Here is a 24,746-nt window from a genome sequence, read left to right on the forward strand (position 1 = left end):
CATCTAGACACTTCAGGAAAGGATTTCTGGGTGCAGCCTTGCTATATGGCTGTATACTGAAATTAAATATTCAGACAGATAAATCGGGGTTTGCTTGCCTGCATCAGAGCATAAACTCTTGGCCTTCAAGATTTTTACTAATTCTAAATGTGTGATTTAAATGTTCAGTAGTGGAGTCACTGAAGATATGCTGGCTAGGATTAAAAAATGAATGAAAGTAGGATGTTTGGTTTCAGTACATTTTTCTTGAGGGTGGAGATAGGTCAGTCTCATTCTTTTTAAAAAAATTTAAATGAGGTTAAAAAAAAAAAAAAAATCCCTGGCTCAAATACAAAATGACCTAGATTCCTTTCTGAGCCTTCAGTAACTGATACATTTTAAATGAGTACATTTTTTTAAAACAGCTGACAAATGAGCACCGAAGCAGTTTAAAAATCTTTTAAACATTTTGGAACTGACCCTAGGTGGAAGTTACTTTTATTGTTAAAAAATTTTTTTGAAACTGCAATCTAATATGGAATTTTTTTCTTGTGCTTCAAAGCTATTTTTAAAAATATATATAATCAAGGTTCATGTAAGATGGGACAAATGTGAGATGCTTTTTATTCCAAATATGACCAAGTGAATGGCTTTCTTTCCCTCTTTTTTTCCCTTGGTCTTGGGAGAGCACCTCTCTGCTCTTGCCCGAATAATCATCTGGATTTGCTTATTTCCTTTAAAAGAAGAGTAGAACTAGTGCAGAGACCACGCTGGTTTTCAGTCACCCTGGCCATTCTTAGTTGCCTTCATCTCTGCTCCTCACAGTAATATGATAAGCACAGTACAAAATTCAGAGGGCATCAAAGGGTATAGAGAGTAAAAGGTCTAGGCTCCCACCTCAGTCCCCTCAGATCTGCTCAAGTGTATCTCGGCCACCAATTCCTTGTGTATTTTCCCAGGGAGTATCTATGTCAGGGGATGGTAAACTTTTTCAGAAAAGGGTCAGATTAGTGTTTGTGGGTCATACTGCCTCTGTTGCAACTCTTCACCTCTGCTGTGGTAGCGTGAAAGCAGCCATATGTACACAATACATAAACAAATGGGTGTGGTTGTTTATTTGCAAAAATGGGTGGTGGGGCTGAGCTGTAGTTTGCTGACCCCTTGTTTATATATACCTGTACACACAGTGGTAGCATATACACTATTAGGTACCAATAGTTTTTAAAAAACTAATAAACCTTGGGTATTATTTCACATCAGTACATATTAAGCTGTCTCATTCTTTCAATGGCTTAATAGTACTCTATTGTACTGATGTACCACAATTTATTGAATTGATAGTGGACACTGAAGTCTTTTTCCATGTTTGCTTTCACAAACAATGCTACAATAAGAATTCATAAGGAATATAGTGACAGCATCCACTACCAACAGGAACTGGTTCAATTAGGGTCCATCTGTACAACCAGGTGATAGTTTGGATATATTATCGGGTCACGCGCTTTGACTTTGCAGGCATTGCAACACTATTAACTAGCACTGAGTCCCGGTGTAGAGAAGTGAGCCCCACCTCATCGCTTTCCATCCATGTGTGGCTTGGTCTTTTCACCTAATGTTCAGAATGACTTATTTGGGTTCTTTACAGAGTCCAGATTATGTATTTGTTTGTGTTCCATATCTTTTCTCTTAAACTCCTTTCAACTGTTTATTTCCATTGTTTTCTTCGCTTATTTTGATCTGTCCTTCATATCCCTGTTTTCAGTAGTGTATCTGTTTTTATAGCCACTTCTGTCAGTTCATTTATTCTTGTCTCACATCGTCCTTGAAATCTTACAACTCTGCATTGATCTTAGTTATTTCAGAAGTAGTTTAAATTCATAGTAATATTGTTAAAATTTCATTTTCTATAGCAGCATTTCATTTCTATGGCAGCATTTTTCTGGTGAGTGGTTTCTGTCTGTTATTATTGTTACTTTCTCACTTTTGTAGTGTCTGCTGATTCTTTAATCTTTGAGTCAGGTAAATTCTCCCTGGAGGAGCTATTTGCTGGAGGTTCATGTTCCAGGAAGTAGGGTTTCTTTACTTCTCCCAAACCAGCTAAGATCAGCCTTGCTGGGCCACTCACACTGCCCATCTCTCTCCTCCTACCATGCTGACAGGCTACTTCCTGTCCAGATGGGTTGTCTGTCTGGGTTATTACCTCCCTTAGCCCTTGTTCTCTGCCACAATGGGCCCGGAGAAGGTCTGCTAACAGTCAGCCTTCCTATTTATGGTGTTCCCATGGGGAATGGGTGTTTTATCTATCACTGGATCATTCACCTATGGCCCCCAGGGCTCTACCGGCTTGGACTGCACTCCCCAGCTCTGGGAATTCCCTCTTTCATCCTCCCTCTTTTGACTTTCACTGCCTTTGGAAGATCTCCTGCATATACAGTGACTCATTTTTAAGATGGAATTTCCATTTCTATTTTCAAGTCTCCTAGCTGCTTATTTAGTAATTTTTTAAAAGCAGAAGGGATACAACTAAAATAGGAGTAGGAATATCAGTTATATATTTTCACAATCATGCTGCACAACAACCAGCTGCAAAACCTCAGTAGTAAGTTATATCATATATATATATGATTTGCTTGATTGTGGCAAAAATCCCGCTGATGATCATTATGGCTGAGTCCTGAATCAGAAAGGAAGACCACAGTTAGGCAATCAGGCATGGATACCAGGGAAGGGTGACCACTGGGGACCATCAATGCAATTATTTTGCCACAGTAAGGACCAATGAGGAGATATTACTTGTTCTGAACATGTTGAGTATGAGACACCAGTGGGACTTCCAAGTTTGGGAATTTCAGCTCTAGATGTCTTTATCAAAGTTTTTGTCTTAAGACCCCTATAAGACATTTACAAAGTATTGATGATCTCAAAGAACTTTTGTTTATATAGGTTATATCTAATGATATCTAACTTATGAATTATTCTGAAGTTTATACTTAATTAAAATAATAAACTCCCATTACATGTTAACAATCTTTTATAGGAAAAGCATTTTAAAAGATCAGTGAGAAGCTTAGCATTGTATATTTTTTGCAAACCTCTTTAATGTTTGGCTGAATAGATGATAACTGGATTCCCATATCTGCTGCCAGATCACCTATTATATATTCTCTGGAAAAATGACAATGTATGCTCGTAAGAAAATGAGTGAAATGGCAAATAATATCTTACTGTTATAAAAAAAAGAAAATATATACACACACACAATTTACTTCCAGACCCTGAAAGGCACATAATTTGAGAACCACACTTGGTAATGCAGAGGCTCAGTGAAATATTGAGGTCAAGAGAGAAGTGGGCTGAGGAAGGGGGGTATCCTTGAAGGAACAGCTAGTGAAAGAACAAAAACATGTGCACCTTCCAGAGTAGCTAAAGCCATCACCGTATTTATCAACTCCTTTCAACAGGGTTTAAATTACTTTTGAGGTAACTATAATTTTCTTATTTGGAAAAATTACCAAACTACCTTGCTATTCTTTACACTTTGCCCAATCTTCAATTTGGCCTATAGTAAGTTCAGAATAGAAAAAAGCTCACAAATAAATTCAGAGTTTAACAAATGTTACCGACCAACGTTGTCACTTAACAAAACATTGCACAAGAGACTTTTTATTGGTTTTTCAAAAAGTTAGTATTTTAAGATACAGCTTAAAAACAAAACAGTATCTTGGATTTTTTTATTAACACGTTAATTTTCTTTCAAACTAGTTTCTGAACTGGGGGATTTTAAGAGTCAAATCCAGCTCCTGACATACAACCTCTATCCAAACTGTAATAGAGTTTGCATGTAGCCTGCACCTGCGTTAACACTGATCCAAAGGCCACTGAAGAGTAAAAGAAAGCTTCTTCAATCTCTATTTTCACTGAGGACTATACTCATTTACAAAAGACCTGTGTCTCCTTCTCCTACTTCTTTCATAACTTGCTATTCCATTTACTGCCAGTTTTCTTTCTTCCTATATGAAGCATTCTTATAATCTTTAAATGTACAATTTCTATGCACTTTATGCCTGCCTGTGTGTTTATAACCTTCATTAAACATGTAGAACTACACATAAACTAATTATTATTTTTTTTAAAGTCAAAATTTCAGCAAATGCATTAATCAGGTTAGGCTTAATTTTTTTAACTGAGATTAATAATTTATTCAAAGAATTTTGCCTTCATTAAAAATTCTATCTACAAGTAAATAAAAATGACATTCATAAGTATACCTGAATTTTGTTCACCAATAAGGATATATGCGTATCTAACTTTTTTGTTTGATATAAATTGAAGCATGAAATCTTCTTCAAGCCAAAAAATATGATTACCTTTCCCAGCAGACGTATAAACAAGACACAATAGATGGTCTAATTTTTAAAAATGTGTTTAACAATGGAAAACAGAAGCTCAAATAGAAAAATCCAGCTAACAGCACAAAGGTCAACGGGCTATGACATAATTTTGAGTGAGACCATCCAGTGCTCTTAAAAAATAATGCCAATAAAGGCAATGGGATAAGGATCACAGTAATTACTAACTACGAGTTCAACTTAACTATGCTTATATATTGATTATGTTCTATTTCAGGTACCTGTATAACTGTAAAGATGTTATATTACGAAGAAACACAGCTGGAAGTCTGGGCTTCTGCATTGTAGGAGGTTACGAAGAATACAATGGGAACAAACCTTTTTTTATCAAATCCATTGTTGAAGGAACACCAGCATACAATGATGGAAGAATTAGGTAATAATAACAACTATTTAACAACAACAAAAAAGGCGCCTTATTATAACATGTAAAAGCTTGGCCCAGCTTGAAATAAGGCATATATTTCAGTATAACCTTTTTATTGGTAAAAAATTAAACACATTTATGTAGCATTCAATTTCTAAGAAATCCAAAATGATTAGTTACTTGGTCCCCATACAGCAACTTGCTTTACTTTTGACAACCCCCTTCTAATGCAAGCTGAGTGGATGGTTTGCAAAATTTAAGTGGGGGTGGGGGGCAGGAGAGGCAGACCTTAATGAGAAGTAATGTAATGGAAATGGACAGATGTAGCAAAAATTAAGACCACCAAATAAACTTGAATTAACTTCAGCTATGGATCAAAATGTTAATCATATACTTTGTTTTGTATATTTTGTTTTAGATGTGGTGATATTCTTCTTGCTGTGAATGGCAGAAGTACATCAGGAATGACACATGCCTGCTTGGCAAGGATGCTGAAAGAACTTAAAGGAAAAATCACTCTGACTATTGTTTCTTGGCCTGGCACTTTTTTATAGAATGATGGGTCACAGAAAAACAGAAAATTACAAATAAGTTAAGTTGAAACAATATATTTATCGTGTCAATTTTTGTATTTAAAGGATACACTGTAAAAATGTGAACTTAAATATCAGTAAAAGTATGATCTAATGAAAGCCAATTACACCTCAGAAAATATAATTCTCCAAACATAACATTACTAATAGTTTTTATTCAGTGTGGAGGATTTTGCATCACTCAGCTTTGTATTTTTTCTATTTAATAAAAAGCTCTTAAATAGCTGAAATAATTTGTAGGTCCCCAATGGATTTGAATCATACAACTAAAGTGAAAATCTGGTTTACGCTGAGGTCTAGACGCAAGGGTACATTATGGGTGTTTTAAAACAATTTACACCCAGAGGATTTTAAAAGTGCATTGCCGAAAAATGTTCCTTACATCAAATAAGAAATAAATATTTTTTAAAATTATAGTTGTCTTTACGTATGTGACACTCAATTCATTTCTATTATCGCTGTCTAAAAGATCCTGTAATTCTTTCAAAACCATGTTGTTACCATCACTGACAAATACTTTCTAAAGGTTACCCCTGAAAATGCTCACAGAATTATACACTTGCTTTTTCTTAAATTTAAAAGGAAACAACTAAAGCTCTTGTCACTTTTTTATTCACAACATAGTAACTGTATAAAATATATTCATGCTGCTCAACCAATGGACCTTAGGGAAAGAATCAAGAAAGGCCCAATCGGCTGGAACCTGGTTCATACAGATGGCCATGAGGGAGTTCAATTTGTGTCAGTGACGAGTGTCCATGTGCCCACAAGAAACTACACTTTGGATAAGTTATTTCACAGAGGCCACCCAAATACCATTAAGTTTGACTATTTTGAATATAATAGTTCCCCATTTAATTTCACCATGAACCCAGATTTAGAACACTGAATACCTGTTATCAAAAAGTTACATCAAAACTGTATGAGTTCCTTAATATGCTAAGCAACAGTGCCACAGCAGTAATGATAAAAACTAGTTTTAATCTCAAGACTCAGAGGTGCCCTTGGATGCCTTTTGCAGTGAAGCCTTTTGAAAGACTAGTATTATGATTAACTCAAGAAAACTATGGCCAAGGTGGAACCTTGACTTTATCAGATACTGGTATATACACAACTCTTTAAATTCCCTGCTGAGTGACTCATTCACATTACCTTCTTGGATATAAAGTCATTGCTGTATTATTTTTTAAATATTACAAAACAAAGATTTTTAACTTAACATGAAAAATTCAGTCTTTTATTTTGGAAAAAAGTTTTTATACTAACAGAAGATTAAAGGTAAATTTCTTAAACATTATCCAGAAAAATAAACAAGATTTGTAGTATCTATTTCTGGCACTAATATTCACAAAGGGTTATACCATGCCTATTCTGCAGGGGTAGCTTCGGTGCTCTCCTGTTCGGGGGCAGGCTCACTGCCAGCTTCTTTTCCTTCTTTGCTTCTTTTAGATTTTTTGTGCTTGTGTCTCCTGTGACTGTCTCCTTCTTCACTTTCATGGCGACGTCTACTATTACTGAAAAAGAAGAAAGGTTTGTTCTTTAAAATGTTTAAGTATGCAAGTGGTGACAAAAACCAATCCACTTTGTCTAGGTAAATCTTCAATACTGAGTATTAAAAAATTTAATCCATTATTTTTCTCAAACACATTATGGGGAGTAATCAGTTTTTTGTGACTTTTATGCTGAGATTATATTTATATTATAGGCTAATATTCACCAATATTTCCAGGGCCCATATACTTTATTCTGAAAGACAAATTACAAGCACTAAATCAGAAAAACTTTCTAGGGTTTATTTTAGGAAAATAACAGGCATTACAATTTAATTTTTTTTTTTTGAGACTACAAGACCATGAATTTTCTTTGATTAAACTGCTTTAATAATATTTACTATTAAAGACTGGTTCATATGCCAAATTCTCTCCAATAAGCCTAATTCTCTTATATGTTATTTTATATTCCATGCTAATTTTGGTTTACTGGTATTAAAGTCTTGTTAGATTTAAAAATCTTTGTTGACGCCTATAAGGAATCAACTTACTAAAAAGATTATTCTTAATCTTCTAACTAGGAATACATATGCTCTACTGGTTATTGGGAAATCTTTGATTTTACTTCCTGAAGTCAAAATCAATTTCTCTTAGCTTCAAAGTATTTCACCATTTCATTAAAGAACAAACCTTCGAGATGACTTGTGTCTGGTTTCCTCCTTCTCTCTGTGTCGTCTTTCTCTATGTCGTTCTTCTTTCTCTCGACTTGCTCTATGACGCTCATAGCCTCTGTCTGCATACTCCCTGTATCTGTAACGTTCTTCGTCACTGAAATTGGAACAGAAACAACTTTTCTTGACAACTGGACTGTTAATACTTAATGATTTCAAACTGTAAAAGATGTGACCTGAGTTCAAACCAGAAGCCCCCCTCACAGTTGTTGAACTGAGAGGGAAATAATGATGCCATTCCCAAATCAGTACTAAATCTACAGTACAAGAATACAAAATATAAAATAATTACACATCACGTTAAGGGACCAGTTTTGTTCTGTGCTTTCACAATTGTTATGGGATATAAATTTTATCAAACAACATTGTTCAAAAATTGGGAGCTGTAACTGATTTACATTTTAATCAGCTTTCTTTTACTCCTTTTAGAATTAAAAGCATGTTTGTATATTTCAGAAACCCAACCAAAATTTTTATATTACTTGTAAAATATCGGGCACATAGTTTTCTAAACATGTTTTTTAAATATTTGGCTCACAATGGCTACACAGTAGGAAGCAAATGAAAGTTCTTAAGTTTTTGGTCACACAAGAGTATAATATTCATTAATAAAGAGGCACAGAAAGGAAGAACAGAGGGACATCAAAGCAACTTCTACAATATCCACACAAAAGTTGCCTGTGGACACACGTGCATTCTGACATCCCAGTTACTTAATACTATATGTGTGTGGTGAAAAGAAGGGATTCATTCATATGGCCAATAACTTTAAATGCATAAGCTTTGCTGCACCTCCGCTTTCTGACTTGGGAGAGAATGGACTGGTAGAACTGGGACTGAGGGGTAGTCTCCCTTCACCTCCCTAGTCCTGTTCTCTTCTCACATCTCTTCACTGACATTCTTCTCGCCACCTTTCTCTTAATCCTTTAAGTCTCTTATTTATTTATATATTTATGTATGTATTTATCTATTCAGCACAGAAGTCAATACTTTCTACAACTTAGTATCAGTGAACTCAGAATAAATAAAAATCGCTCTTAGAACACTGTTCTGAAGAGCCTTGGTTTCTAGAAATATATGTTTAACACAAATTATTAAATTAACTTGTCTGGAACATCAAGGTGTTGAGGGATCTGAGTAGGAGTAACAGGAGATAGAATCGGGTGAAAGTATAAGCCATGTAAAAGAACAAATCAGCCTGTGGTCTCCTAGCAAAAGAAATAGGTAGTGCTATGCCTAATGCAAGTCATATTGCTAACGAAGTAATTATTGCTTCAATACATTACATTTTAAAACCATTTCATTAAAACAAAAAATGTGTATATAAACACTATTTTCCTAGCCATAAATACATACATTTTGTGGTACTGTATACGTATGTTGTTAACGTTACGTAGGTTTAAGAATGTAGAATAAATGTAAGGTTCCCACTTCGTGAGGGTGGGGGGCTGGGGAGGGTCCGGAAAGTAATACCCGCAATACGTGAGGGAATACTGTACTTTGTTTGGAGGTGGAAGCACGTCCCCTGAAAAGAGAGATGCCATGAGACAGTGCAGAGTAGTGGGAAGAGCACAGGCAGAGCAGGCCCAGGTCACATCCTGATTCTACTCCTCACTATATGTGTGACCCCAGGTAAGTTACCCAACCTCTCTAGACCTCAGTTTTCTCATCTGTAAAACTGGCAACAATCTTTTTCAGGGTTGTTGTAGAACTGGCAATAACATTTATAAAGTGCTTGGGACAAGAGAAGGCCCTCAATAAAAGCCAGCTGACATGCAGGATCATCACTTTCAGTCAATTTAATGCTAAATTTCTAAGCAGCAGCACCTTGTTTTGTAAAGGTGACCGACCCTGTAATAATTAATGTTTCTGAAGCAGAATAAACTAGCACACACCAGGACAAATGAATATTATCATTAGTATTACCATCTTAAAGAATGAAGCTCTCTTTGTAATGATTCCAAACAGGTCTACATTAAAATAAAATCAATTATCTCACAATTTGTCATCTGTAACCTCACCCTAACACCATTTTTTGATAGCTATGAGACCTTTTAAGAATCTGAAGGCATTAAAAAAAGGCAAAAAAAAAAAAAAAAATCCTCTAGCTCCTGTCAGTGGAGTATTTCTAACACTTCTAGTTTGACAATGACCAATTCTGATTGATTTTTGCTCAAATAAACTCAAAATTAAAAAAAAAAAAGTACTGTTTGGGGAAAAAATAAATTCTAAAGGCAGCCATAAGATGGAAACCTCACTAGAGGTGATAGAAAGCTTGGTCTTATGCATAAAATTTAAGACCCCTTCTTCTAGCCCCTTCTTTGACAGCAGCTGCAGCACAGTTTCTCTGGGCCTGGAAATCATTAGAATTCATTCAAATACCCTAGAACAAACAGACTTCAATCTGGCCCACAATTAAGTGGCTTAAAGATGACATGTTGAAAGTGGTCTGTAATTTTCAAAACAATGACCCTATAATTTGTAACACAACACATACTACATGCCATATTGCTAAAAAAAAAAGTGGCTTTTACTTATACTTCACTTGGATTTCCCAGAGAACACTTTATTCCTAGGATAATTTAGAACAACACAAAATTCCTCTACTTTTTGCCTCTGTGGCCTTGAACTTTTAGTCAGATTTAGGTAAACATTGACTTCTAATGCCCTGCAGTATAGCAACCTGAAAATTAAATGTGCTTTACTCATTAACACTTTAGTTCCATTAAAAATTAAGTAGCATTTGTGCATATGTGCTTGAAGGAAGGAATTTAGCCTCAAATATTCTATAAACCTTGTATTACTTGTACTTATTCAAAGAAAATTTATGAGCTCTAGAAAAGCCATTACTTTTAGTCATCATTCCTATCAACTTTTGCATTAAGCTCCTTAACTTTTAAGTATGGACATTTGAGAGATGGCAGCACTATCTCACGTATTTTAACTACATTAGAAACAATTCAATTTTCTGGAAAGTAACTTAAAGGAATCATGCTGATCAGTGTGGCTAAAGTTAACAGCACACGTCCCACCATATGAAAACAAAACATATACTCACATACAAACATATATGTATCATACATTTATTTATTTAATGAATACAGATTTATTAGGTGCCTAAAAAGTATATTATTAGGAACTATAGGAAGAAAAATATTATTAAATCCTATTCAGTTTCTTATTACACATTATCTTAGGTAAAGTTTAATTACTAACAAGCCCTAGTCACCTTGACAACGTTATATGGTTAAATCTGAAAGGGTAGTGTATGACTAATTCTGTACCCTCAAGCACACAGCTTTGTGCCTGGTACATAACAGGGACTCAGAAAATGTCAATTACATGAATAAAAGAATGAACTGCCACCCCTTTCCACCAAAAAAGGGATAAAAAAGGAAATCAAGTGCTTAAGAGTAATAAAGAAAATGAGAAAACAATTCTTAAACTACCTAACTTCAAGACTAAAGATATTAAATAAAATCTCAACCACATTTCCAGTAGCTGGTATGGCTCTACCATTGCCTTGTATTTCTTTATGCTTCCATTTCCTCATCTGATAAGTAAAAATTTAGACTAGATAATCTCTAAGCACCTTTTGGATTAAGAAGTCTATGATTTGATGACCATAACTAACAATAAATGCTGCTTGAATCAAGCATATACTCACATCCGTAATTGATACACTTACTACTTCATTTCATCCAGCAAAATCAGAAAACTGTCTATGCTACATTTATTTATCTCACCCATGAAAATAGTATAAAAGTTTTTTTTAACTTATTTCATTCTACATTGTGACGGTACCAACACAAATATGTTATAAGGAAGATGCCCAAATTAATGCATTGATTGTGATAAAAATTGATTTTTGTTCATTTTAAAAACTTTCTTAGAGTTTCAAAATTGTTTTTCTCTATTGTATTCACCTTCCTACCCTGAAATATATGAGTTATTTTATTTGCTGATATATTCGTTACGTGCCAGGCATTACTGTACAAAGTGCTGAGGTTACAGAAATGAAAAATGGTGGTCAATACCCTGAAAGAGGCTTACTAAGGAAGACATGCTAAAAAAAATACACAGTGCTTAGGGAACATGTGAACGAAATTAATTCTTTCAGGTTCAGAGGAGCCCACAGAAGACAGATGTGTGGACCTTGAAGGATGAATAAAAGTCTGTGAGGCAGAGAGGGAGGAAATAACATAAGCAAAGGAAGTATGAAACTATGAGGGATTCCCAGAACAGCAACCAGTTCCGTGTAGCCAGAACATGCAGTGTGTTGGCTTGGGAGAGACCTCTGGTTAAAATGCAGAAAGGTGCAAGACTTGCGGCTTGTGGATCATAAGAATAATCAGGAGTTTATTGGTTAGGCCAGCAGTACATGCCAGCCCCACAGAAGTGTATAAATTCTTCTCAGTGGCACAGAACGTTTTCGGGAATCAACTTCCACATCCCCACCTTCTATATTTATTCTTTCCTAAATCTGAACTGCCTAATGATACACCTGCAGGTAAAACATCATGCCACTTCTCCAGCCCCTTCTCTCACAATCACCTTCCCGGCCCTTTGCTAAACAAAGGCATTCCTTTCATCAATTTCACTCTGGAACATTGGCTAAGGGTGTAAAAACCATCATGACATCAAACAGGTATCTAATTTATAATATTACCGCCAGTGAGACCTATTTCATTCAAGGAACCATAAAGCATCTATAGGGCTTTGGGTTTCCCATAGTATACACTGTTCCATTAAGAACATTAAGAACAAAAAAAAAAAAAAAACAAAAAAAAATTAAGAACAAAGTATGGAATAAGAAATGAGATTTCGAAACTTCATATATGCTATAGTGTCATAACAACTATAGTAACACTATATATAGTGTCATAACACTACAGAAGTCATAACTTTTGTAAAAACAAAAACAAAAAATCCTTTTGAAGAAAAGCAAAGTGTTGGAAGGCAGCACCTAATTTTGAGCTCTGTAACTATTTTGTTTATTAGACTTATATAGGGAATATAGGTTAACTCACGTGAACAGAAAAATGAAGCCAGATATTTTCCATTAGAAACTGAATGTGATTTGGGGGTCTGACTTGACAACGAGAGCTTTTACCATAGACACTTTATGGTTCCTTGAATAAAAAAGGTCTCACTGGCGGTAATATTATAAATTAGGTATCTGTCTGATGCCATGATCATTTTTATACCCTAAGCCCATGTCCCATAGTGAAACTGGTGAAAGGAATGCTATTCTTCTGCTAAGGGCCAGGAGGGTGATAGTGAGAAAGGAGTTAGCAGGAGAAGTGGCATGATGGTAGCCATTTTCCATAGATGGAATGAAGGAAATTCGCATAGAAAAAAATATTTAACACACATAAAGGTATTTAATGTTTTTAAGATAGTTTTGGCCAAGATGTATTTACAACATTTTGATTTTCCCAAACCCTTCTAAGCATATTAAGTTAAAGAAACAGTCTTGGTAAAACCCTTTTGGTATTCTTCCAAGAAACTGAGAAAACCACAACTTTAATTACTGAATGGGATTGAATTTTGTCCCCCCAAAATGTATGTTCAGGTCCTAACTCCCATGCTTGTGAAAGTAACCTTATTTGGAAACAGGGTCTTTACAGGTGTTATCGAGTCAAGATGAGGTCATAGTGGTTTAGGTTGTGCCCAAATTCAGTGACTGACAGTCTTTTAAGAAGAGAGAAATTTGGACATAGAAACAGAAAGGCAAATGCCATGCGAAGACAAGACAGAGATCAAAGTGATGCATCTATAAAACAAAGGACACCATGAGGCTGCTGACAACCACCAGAAGCTAAGAGACAGGCATGGAACAGACTGTCCCGCAGAGCGTACAAAAAAGGAATTAATCCTGCCGACACCCCGATGATGTCAGACTTCTAGCCTCTAGAACTCAGAGTACATTTTTGTTCTAGGTCACTCGCTTGTGGTACTTTTTTACAGTAGTCCTAGGAAACAATTACATTGAGTAACCAATGCTTTTACAAGTCAGGGGGTTTCCAATTCTGTGCTCCCGAGAAAATCAAATCATGAGCTGATAGATTCTTAAAAACAACTACTGACACTAGGTTAACTACGTACTTTTGGCATGTCACTTAATCTACAGGTGCTCAAATAATTGAGTGATGGAGTTTCAACAAAATTCCAGAGTCTCACTTATGTATCTTATGTGAACAAGGTTTCTCAGCACTTACAACTATATATATATATAAAAACATATATATGTATATATGTGTATATATATATAAAATATTTAATAGCAAAGTGTTTTTTCCTAACAATAGTAATATTCATTCATAGATATATTAATTGGGGATAGGCAGAAGCTCTGTTATCACATTAAGGAATGTAATTCTATTAAAATAGTTTCAGAATTACATTATATTTATATATTTTAAAAAATGATAATTAAAACAAGGAAAATTTTTTTAAATAATTAAAATTTGTATCATTATACATTTTTTATGCATTTTAACTTATATAAGTATGTTGTAGGAAAGATTGACAGGATGATCAATTTAAAAAGACTGTCTTAAAAATAAAACTATTTTACATTCAAATAAAATTCTTTTAGAGGAATTAGCTGAGAAGAATTTGACCACAAAAGGAAATGTATAATTTTCATCTGTTAAAGAAAGCCCATTGATGCACTCTTAAAAAATGGATGATTATGTTTAGCAAATCACTATAATGTTCTTAGCTGACTGCATATATTTGAGTGATAATTTTATTTTAAACTTGTAATGTTTATAATACACTGGAAACTATATATAGCCAACTATGTACATTTAAGATGAAAGATTTCAGATGACAAGATATAGGAGGAGGTACCAAGTTTTCAAAGTTCTTTTAAGGGAGACGTGAACAAACAGATTTGAAGATGGTTGCTTTAGGTAATGAGAACCCCTATGAATTGAATAGCCTTGATGCTTTTGAAATGGCTCTTCGAATAATCCTTTCCCAATTGAATTGGATTTTCCATCGTATTATCAAATATAAATTCTAAAGTGCAAGTATATAAACTCCTGAACACTCCACAAACCTGTTGAAAACGCTCGGTGTAGGACTGTGATCACGCTCCCTCTCCCTCTCCCTGGTGCGCTCTCTTTCTCGGTCCCGATCTCTATCTCGCTCTCGGTCTCGGTCTCTGTCTCTATCTCGGTCCTTCTCTCTTCTTGAATAATAGTCCCACTGCTTGCTGGTGTCCACAAGACTAGGCCACGAAGGAGCAGAACCAGGAAGGTGGGGAAAGGCAACTAAAGGAAAAAACAAAACAAAACATTACGATTAGAAACAAAAGTTATGGTACTTAAAAACAAGAGAAAAAGACCACTCAAAAGTACTAAAAATTAAAGACAAAACTCCCACCAAAACTGCTTCATTAGATTATAATGAAAACTTATAACTAGAAAAGAGAAGTGACATATAGGGAATACTCAAAGATTGGGGGAATATCCAGAAACAAATCTTAAAGACCTAACATACAAAGACACTGCACTTTGCAATGTGAACAGGAACCAGAAATAGATACACCACAAACTTCCCAATATCAAAAATGTAAACCAGAATACATTAGAACATCTTCATATTATTGAGAAGATAAAACCTGGAAATGTGTACTCAACATATTTTATTTCAAAAGTAAAAAAAAAAAAAAAACACATTAATAAACAAAAAAAGTGAGCAAACATAATTAACAGAGTTCACCAAAAGAACTTCTATCAGATAGATGTATAATGCATTTTATGAGAAACCACTTAAAAAAAAAAAGGAAAAGAATGTATAATTTCAAAACAATATAGGGAAAAATATAATTTAAAAATCACCAATTCAATTCAAAAGACTTAGAAAACATGGGGTAAGGTAGACAAGTTTATCAGCTCAACAATCGGAATAAAATAAAATGGAACTGAATTCATCAGTTATATAACAGAATTTGATCTGTACTTCGAAAAATTCTGACTATATTTTGAATGTAAAACACAAAAACACACCAAATGGCTGAACCGCTCCTTGTGGTTTAGGGAATTGTAGCCCCGGCCTGAGCATCACCTGCCGCCGGCACTTCGGCCATGCTTGTCTTTAAGTCTCAACATAAGGCTGAGCATGAAACATAACCAAAAACCACTCAGAGGGTTTCCATGGCAATTGGACTTAAAGAATGCTTATTATGCTTTAGAACTTGCTCTGCTTATCTTTTAATGTAACATAAACAATCTCTAGCAAGAAATGTATGAAACCTTGCACCTAATGCCAGTGTGGCGTCAAGATGTTTGATAGACCCTGACACAGCTGGTCACTGTGCCCTCTATATTGATACATGTAACCTGTTACTATCAACTGTTATCTGAACGACTAAAAGCTATTGATGATTCATGAATTTTGACCTTGTATCTCCCATGTGTATCCTCCTCAATAAAAGGCATGAGGGATGGAGGTCTGATTAATGTTCTCCCCTAGAGAGAGCAGCCACCTCCCTTCCCCCAGACATAAAATGTCCTGGGTAGATTTGTTCCGCCGTGGTCATGAAACCTCTGCTGGACAGAGTAGTTCCAACCGAGCCTAGGGTGTTGGAGGCACCTCTGCCTCACCCCTCAATCTCTATATGAGTACATCTATATTAACGACAAAGCAGGACTCACACAGTTAAGAATTACCTGGGGAAAAAAAGATAACTACATGAAGATGAAAGATGTAACTCACCAAGAAGACAGAACAAATTAAACATCCAGGTATCTAACAACACAGCCTTAAATTTCTGGAGAGTAAGAGCTAACAGGAATACATGTAGAAATAGAAAAATTGACAATGATCATGGGAGAATACCAAAATTCTCTCAATTATTGATACTTTAAGCAGACAAAAAATTGCTACAGATATATAAGATTTGAGCGAAACACTGTTAACAAGGTTGATAATGAACCTAACAGAATACCGCCTGTAACAGTTAAAGAACACTCATTCTTCTCGAGCACATATGAAACATTCATAAAAGTATACTGTGTACTTTCAGAGGATAAGTATATTAAACACTATGTTCCCTGACCACCATGCAATTTAAATTAAAAATTAAAAAATTTATGGGAAAATAACCTCCATACATTTAAAATTAAATTCACATTTCTGATAACTCAGGTGTCAAAATGTTTTTCATCTTTTAGGAATTGAACATAAACATCAGATGTCTAGAGATGCAAATTGTTCTCAAGAGAAATTTTAATCTTTAAAAACACATTAGAAAAGATGGAAAGTTAATCCACTAAGCTTCCAACTTAAGAACTTAGAAAAGTACCAAATAATATAACCAAAGGGAGACAATAAGGATAAAAGTAGAAATCAAGTAAACAGAAAACTACCACACAATTTTAAAAAGCAGAAAGTAGCTATGATTGATGTTACAAGAAAAAGAGGGCAGGTATATAAATAAAAAGAGGAACAAAAATAATGTTATAATTTCACTGGTGGGGAAAAGTGAGTAAAGATAGTAAGTTGCAAAATACACATTTATCATAGTAGACAGATAGCACATGGTTGTCAGAACATGGAGACAGCTAGAATGCACACCTGGACTTCTGGTATATGCTCATCAACCTGGCCCTGGACTTAGCCTTTCCCAAAGGATATGCTGATGACTTAGTTCCCAAAAGATATGTTGATGGACTGAAATAGTTCCCAGGGGAAATGGTAATGGACCTAGCCTGATATGTTAAATAACCTGGTGTGTGGGGGGGAGCAGGCGGGGGAAGCAATGAGATGTAAGTGACCTACTGAATATGTTGATAAGCAAACTCACCCTTACCAAAATGTGTGGTTGACAAATATAATCTGGTGCCTGCAAAAGTGCAGGTGGGACTCCTATGGGCCCATGAGGAAGAATGGGAGTCCCCATTCCCCATTCCCCGTTCCCTTGCTCCCAATTCCCCTTGCTCCTATGGGCCGTTGAGTTGGTTTGGGCACTGCTTCTCCCCTCCTCCCCCTCTTTCCCCTTCCCCCCCTCAATAAACCCATTTCATTGCCTGATTCCACGGTGGTCTCCAGGTGATTTCTCAGAGCAAGGCTGCCCTGACAATGATATCTTAAGTTATATAAATGAAGAAGTAGGTGATGGCCCTGGCTGGGTAGCTCAGTTGGTTAGAGCATCATTCTGATACACCAAGGCTGTAGGTTCAATCCCGTCAGGGCACATACAATAATCAACCTCTCTCTCTGAGAAAGAATAAAAGTCGATAAATTTTTAAAAATTTGTTTTTAAGAAATAGGGGATAAGCTTATGTAGAAATGCCATGGAGACCATCAGATCTAGAAACCATTAAAAATGCTTATGCTCTTTCACATTCCTGCAAAAGATTACTTTTAAACTAGGTCTTATTTTGTAGGCACAATCTTAATATGCACATCAAGGAAAATTTAATATTTCCATCTATAATTAATATTTAGGAATAAATAATAAAATAATAAAATAAAATAAACAGAGCTAAAACAGAATTACAAAGAGGAAGCTGCATTTACCATCTTTATTCCAAGGTCCTTTTTCACTAGAATGAAGAAAACTTCTAACTTTCCTCTATTCAATTCTTGCAAAATGCTTTATAACTGTTATTACTTAAAAGTCCTTTATTTTAAAAAAAAAGGCTCAGAGAAGAGCTGGGGGTAGTAAACAGCAGAAAAAGCTAAATACTTAATAAGTATTTTTAAAAATGAAATTTTCTACAAGGAAACTGTGTATGTAATCTCAAGAATACAGTCTTATCTTTCTGATATTAGCTATTCCTTATATTCATTTGTATTGAAACTAGTACACAAGGAATTTAATCACAAACCACAAAATGACAAGTGCCATAATAGGTAAAATTTTAATTCATTTAATTCTTACTAAAGCACTTACATATTACAGGCACTGTGCTCAGCACTTTGTAGTCAAACTTTATTTTACAGTTGAGAAAACAATTTAGGTTATTTAACTTACCCAAAGTTACTAAGGTAAGATGGACCCAGGACCCAAACCAAGGCTGTCTAACTACAGAGCCTATGCTTTAATAGTTATGCTACTCTTCCTCAGTGTAGAAAAGGGAGAGAACCTGGAGCTTGCTGAAGATGGTGGAGATAATCAATAATGAAACAGCTAATATCTGAGTGTTTATTAAATGGAAGGACTAAAGTGCTTCAATGTAGTCTCACTGAACTTTATCTTATGGGAAAAATTGTGCTCTCCATTTAATGGTTGAAGATCTACAAAAGCCACATAAAATACTGAGAGGGTGCAGCAAGATTGCAATTCAAGTAATACGACTTCCTGGGAGCTGAGAATTTATTTAAAAAAAAAAAAAGTTGGTATAATCAATGAAACAAATCAGTCAACAGAAAGACTACCTTTTCATGTGAATGATGGCATATGTGGCTTTCAACAGAGTGGGTCTGAAGGACAGTACAACCCTCTAATACAGATACCTAAAGGTAACTCCAAATATATGACTGATACTTACACTCTATAAGCCTTTAACCTATTCAATTTTCTCCACCTCCAGTGGTACTCCTACCTGAAAAGAGGACACCGTAATTTTTTCCCATGGATTACAGTCACGTGCCACTTAAAGACAAAGATAGGTTCTGAGAAATACACTTATTAGACAACCTCCTTCTTGTGCAAACATCAGAGTGCACTTACATAAACCTAGATGGTACAGCCTACTACACACCTAGGCTATCTGGTATAGCCTACTGCTCCTATGCTACAAACCTGTGCAGCATGTTATTATACAAAACAACATGAGATTAAATCAAGCACAAGGGAAAATGAAACAATCAAGAGATGCACTAAATGCAAAATATATGAGGCTGATGCTGGTGTAACACGGCACACTGTTTTACAGCCACCTACTTTTTTATGTACGTAGAAAGAGCACACTCAAACATAACTGTATGGGCTACACTTTATACAGCGGGTAGCGCTGTAGGTGTGTTTATACCAGCATCACCACAAACACGTGAGTAACGCATTATGATAGCTATGACGTGCTAGGCGACGGAAAATTTTTTAGTTCCATTATAATCTCATGGAACCACAGTCATGTTTGTGGTGCAGTTCATCACTGACAGAAGGGTCCTATACAGCACATGAGAGTACTACAATAGCTTCTTGTTCTCCCTATCAAGCAGGCATCTCAGCCATTCCCACCTTCCCCCCACCCACGATTTCCTCAGAGTAGGTAGCCAGAACGGGCCTTTTCCAATGTAAATCTAGCAATTTCACAACTCAGCATAATACAAAACTGCTCCTCACAGCTCTCTGAATCAGGCTGAAATTATGTGGAATGGTTACAAGGCCCTGCATGCTCTCTTCTCATCTCTAGACATTCATCATGCATTCTTTACATTCCAGCCACACCACAATTCAGTTCATAAAGCCTAACACGTTCTCACCATCACCACCATGTCCCTGAACATGTTTTGAACCCCGAGTCACATCATCTATAGCTCCATCCCTCTGGAGTGGGAGGACCCTTGCACTCTGCTCCCATGAGACACTCTTCTATCATCTGTTTCCTCATTAGCCTATAAATTTGATAAGGGCAAACTTTTGTCTATGTCTAGTTTCCTGTATCTCTAAAACCTAGTACAATGCATAGCACTTTTAAAACAAACGAATAAACCATAAAGGAATCTAAGCAGAAATTGGTATCAGAAGCCCTTGGAGTGGATAAAGTTGTCAAGAGTGAACATGATAGAGGACTTAGCCAAAGGATCTAGAAGAAAAGATAAACCACTAATGGGGGAAGATCAGAACAAGGCTAGTTGAATACTATGAGTCAAAAAACAGAAAGATTATAGACAATGAAGACAAACAATTTGGTGACAAATCCTAAATCCTTTTAGGAAAAGACATGGTATAAATATCTCTGTTGTGTCTCTATTTATTGATTTTAAAAAATACAGTAAAGAAAAAATTATTTTGTTAAGTAACCTTAAATATATTTAAGACTTAGTTACTTGTTTAGTTAGTATTTTTTAGTTTTTCTGTAAGATAGTGTTTTAAACTATGGAAGTATGTTTTTATTGCTATAAAAATATTTAAGTCCTTTACTGATTCAAACTGAATCTGGTACCTAAAAATACTTGCCATTGCGGGGGGTGGGGTGGGTGGAGATGGAAGAGCGTATGAGGGGGATAAATGCTAATAGGGAAAAAATACAATTAAACAAAAAGAAACTAAATAAATAAAAATAAATATAAAAATACTTACCATTGCCATATGGAAAAGCACGTGCAGAACGACTATCATAACCAGAGGAATGTCCACTGTTGAAGAAAATGTATTTTTATGTGTTACTATTAAGTTCTAAATTTTAATAGTTTGGTACAAAACATTATGACTTACTAACCACAATAATAAGTTTAAATTCTGTAATTTTATTTTTAATATTAAAAACAGGCTTTTCAACCTCCAAAAGATATCCAACCTAACACTCAATTGTAAAGAAAAATATAGCTTGCTAAACATGAATAACCCAATGAATTCACCTTAACTCACAAGATAACAGAAATTTTGAGGCTAACAGAATATTTGAGACTTAGTTAAAATTTAGTCTAAAAAAAAAAAACTGGTTATAAATAAGAAATTCAGTTCCCCTGACGGGATCAACAAATAATACTTTTAACATTTTGGTTGAGAAAAAATATATATATCTAACAAGGACTTATAAAATTAAATCCTTATGTTCTCACACTTCATCCTTCACTGAGTTTTATAATTTTCTTTGAATATCTTGTGCATGATTTGAAGCTATTGATGTAAGTAGGTTCTTACAATTTTTGTCTTTTTATATAATTTAAATCACTTTTTCAAAATACACTACTTTTATATTTATTTGCCACTTAGGCAGAAATAATAGCCACCATTTATTAGTAATTTCTATCTATTAAGAATTATGTTGATGCTTTAAATGCACTAGCTGTTTTAATCTTCACAATTCTATCAACCCCCATTTGGAAAAAGAAGAAACTAAGTCTCAAGGAGTATTATGAACTTGCCTAGCAACACAAAGCTGGTAAATCGAGAAGGCAAAAACTTGAACCAGGTCTCTGTGATTCCAGAGCCTATGTTGTTAAAACACCACACTGCCATCCATGAGGGTAAATATTCTTTACAGTAGCATTCCAACTAACATAAAGCATAAATGCAGATATAGAAATAAGGCTATTCTTATGCAGAATGGATCTAGTTCTCCTTTGTGGAAGCTGAGTTGCAGCAGGGTAGCAAGGAGTAAAGCAGCTTTTCTTTACTATGGTGCCTGATAATAGCTGTCCTTACCTAATCCTAAAACAGACATGCATTATTCATGGTTACCAGTCATCTGTTCGCATTTCCCACAAAATTGATTACAGTGAATTTTGTTTTTTTTTAACTTAGGAGTTTCTTTAATCATAAATCAAAGGAAGATATTTCAAAATATTATCCTTCAGTTTTCTTTATGTTTTGCCATTGGGTTACATAGGTCCACAACATCTTACATAAAAGTAACTAATACAGATCTAGACTTATTAATTAAAAGGCAGGTACTACCATTTAAACATTAAATCTGTGAAAATATTACAAAACATGTGTAAGATTCTTCTGTCAAAAGTCTATCAATGATTAAAAACTTACAGTATATGCAATGATTTACCTTTCTATTGTTGGTATAAGAGATGGAGGTGGAGCACCTGGTGGAGGAGGAAAACCTGAAACATTGAATCATAAGAAAATAAAAAATTAAGAGAATGTATACTTAATGTCAAGAGTAAAACAAAGTTGCTGCGTATCACTAAATTTTCTGGGGACATAACATGCTTCTCTATGTTATAATGGACAGAAAAGAATGGAGTTTAAACTTATAAACAAATATTGAAGTAATAAAACTTTAAATGAACAGTCTGGTCTAATACACAGAGCACAAACTGGGAGTCAGGACACCCGGTCTTATTTTCAGCACCACACACAGCCCATTTTGTGAGTATGAGATGTTAATCTCAATGCCTTACCTTTTCCATATACAAAACAGTAGTAGTGTTGCCACCAGATATGTTAGACTTGAAATATTTTAGAAGAAAAGCAAATAAAATAACATTTACCTCTTTCAAAAAATATTTAGAGTTTTAGATGTAGAATTTATAAATAAAATCTTACCAGTAGATATAATAAATGCTTAAGGCTGAGAATATCCATCATAAAATGTTTTAATAGCACAACCCTAAAAAACTATGTTTACAAAAGGCAGGTAATATAGATTTACATTAGTTTGGAAAGAAAACAATTTGAACTTTTATATCATGAGGCCTGCATTCTCAATAATTTGCAATACCTAAAAGAAATACCACAGAATGTGGCTAAAAGGGACCTTAATAGTTAATCTACTCTACACTTTCAAATTAAGATAGACAAAAAGAATCCCAATGAAGACTTTAAGATTCCACAATATATGAAACCAAGCCAAGTTTTAACAACTCTTACTATTAGGAAATGTATCAAATTATATTATTTATATCTCTCACACTCCAATGCATATGCTATCCTGAACAAGGACAAGAAACAATCCACTATCATACTCTCTACACCTTTTACATATTAAAAACATTTCTACTCGGCCTCCTTTTTAGTATTCTATGTAAAAGTGAATCTCAGTTCTCTTAACCCTTCTCAAAAGTCCAATTAAATCAGTTTTGGCCCTGCTTCAAGTTGTTTCAAATTCACCATGCTCATCCTCACTGTATCCAGTTTTAGGATTAATAAATCCTCTACTGAACATCTTAGCAATGTAGAGTTTAGCAAGTACCACACTAGTCCTCAAAGTCCACAATCCTACTCTAAAGTCTTACAATCACATTTCTTTTTAAACTAAAAAGACACACCAATGATTCTTTTATAACTTTCCTGGTGTTTTTTTCAGCCACATTTATAGACAATCAGTGACTATCTCACATCTAAATATGCATACTCCCCTATGCTATCTAAACTCCACCATTTCTGCTTATCAAGGTCATTTTGAATTTAGACCCACCCTTCCAAAGCATTGTCACTTCTCATTTTCTTTATGCTCCCTGGCTTTAAATACTGAACTCAGTTAATACACCTGCAATCACATTTGCATCATACTACAAAAAACAAAAAACAAAAGAACCCTGAAAAATTAAAACAACAACAACACTGGGCCACATATAAACTATTGATCATATCATTATAACAATGAACACTTTAATCACCACTCAAAGAGCAACCATCTGTCCAGTTATCAATCTATCTAATAGTGTGGTTCAAAATTCTCCTAATACTGAGTTATGCCAGCAGGGTAAAAAAAAAAAACCAGAAACCATAATAAAATTAAGATAAATGATCTTTCTCACCTCTTGCAGTCACTTTATCATATAAAAAATTCCTTGGTACTTCTTATAAAAATTTTATTTTATATCCTACACTCAGTTTTCTTCAACAAATTGATGTGGTATTTATTTTCTCAGAATCTCTACTTCTACAGAAATGGGTAAGACAGGTATAAGAAAACTAATTACCTTAATCAAAACTGGAATGAAGCAAAGGCAGAGCTGAAAATAGGACCTTGAAATCCCAATAGCCTATTCCATATTCTAACCATTTCAACACTGTCCCTCCTGTAACTACAGGCTTGAAATTTCATGTTTATTAACAATGATGGAGAAAACATGTAAAAAGTTTTACCTGGAGGTGGTACAGTTATTGGAATACCTAAAAAACAAGTGATGAAATTTAATATATAATTGGATTTTATAATCTGTTATGTATTTATGCCGTCACCAAAAAAAACAAAAAACAAAAAACACACCTTTGAAATAAAACCCCTCGCTTCATTTTCCTGGCTTATCCACTCTGAGAAGCATTCTGTTTTCTTGCAGAGGACCAACAACTTGAGTATATAACATCTGACTTCCTCAATGAAAACCCAATCTAACAACTTGATAACAGGTTTCCCCCACAAATTGTGATCATAAACAAAATTAGACATCAGTTAAAGAGCACATTTGTGCATACACAAATATCAAACTCTATGAAAATAACACTAAGTTTGATTATCAGCATCTGGTCTTATTTTAACATCTTAATAGGGAAACTGATAAATGGGCTCTTTAATACTGTAGATACT

General features: G+C 34.8%; 2 protein-coding genes across 26 annotated transcripts in view; one reads left to right on the forward strand and one right to left on the reverse strand.

Annotated features, from left to right (window-relative positions):
- LNX1 (ligand of numb-protein X 1) overlaps window positions 1–5,739 on the forward strand; it is a 109,436-nt gene extending 103,697 nt beyond the window's left edge. The window contains 2 exon segments of the mRNA XM_090266889.1: window positions 4,606–4,764; window positions 5,174–5,739. Of these exon segments, the coding sequence (XP_090123015.1) occupies window positions 4,606–4,764; window positions 5,174–5,309 (295 nt within the window). The 3' untranslated portion in view covers window positions 5,310–5,739.
- Window positions 5,740–6,653: 914 nt separating this feature from the next.
- Window positions 6,654–24,746, reverse strand: part of FIP1L1 (factor interacting with PAPOLA and CPSF1) — a 73,225-nt gene continuing 55,132 nt past the window's right edge. For 13 of the 25 annotated variants that reach the window (XM_090266885.1, XM_090266875.1, XM_090266884.1 and 10 more), the window contains 6 exons: window positions 24,305–24,331; window positions 22,260–22,314; window positions 20,837–20,892; window positions 14,639–14,852; window positions 7,529–7,666; window positions 6,654–6,862 (listed from right to left, as the gene is read on the reverse strand). In XM_090266885.1, coding sequence (XP_090123011.1) covers window positions 6,715–6,862; window positions 7,529–7,666; window positions 14,639–14,852; window positions 20,837–20,892; window positions 22,260–22,314; window positions 24,305–24,331 — 638 coding nt within the window. In that variant the 3' untranslated portion in view covers window positions 6,654–6,714. The remainder of the gene's footprint in view (window positions 6,863–7,528; window positions 7,667–14,638; window positions 14,853–20,836; window positions 20,893–22,259; window positions 22,315–24,304; window positions 24,332–24,746) is intronic. The other 12 variants (XM_090266887.1, XM_090266878.1, XM_090266886.1 and 9 more) reach the window with 1 other exon arrangement.

The sequence above is a fragment of the Furipterus horrens genome, unplaced genomic scaffold, assembly GCF_987537825.1.
Source record: "Furipterus horrens unplaced genomic scaffold, mFurHor1.1.pri manual_scaffold_2, whole genome shotgun sequence".
NCBI lineage: Eukaryota > Metazoa > Chordata > Mammalia > Chiroptera > Furipteridae > Furipterus > Furipterus horrens.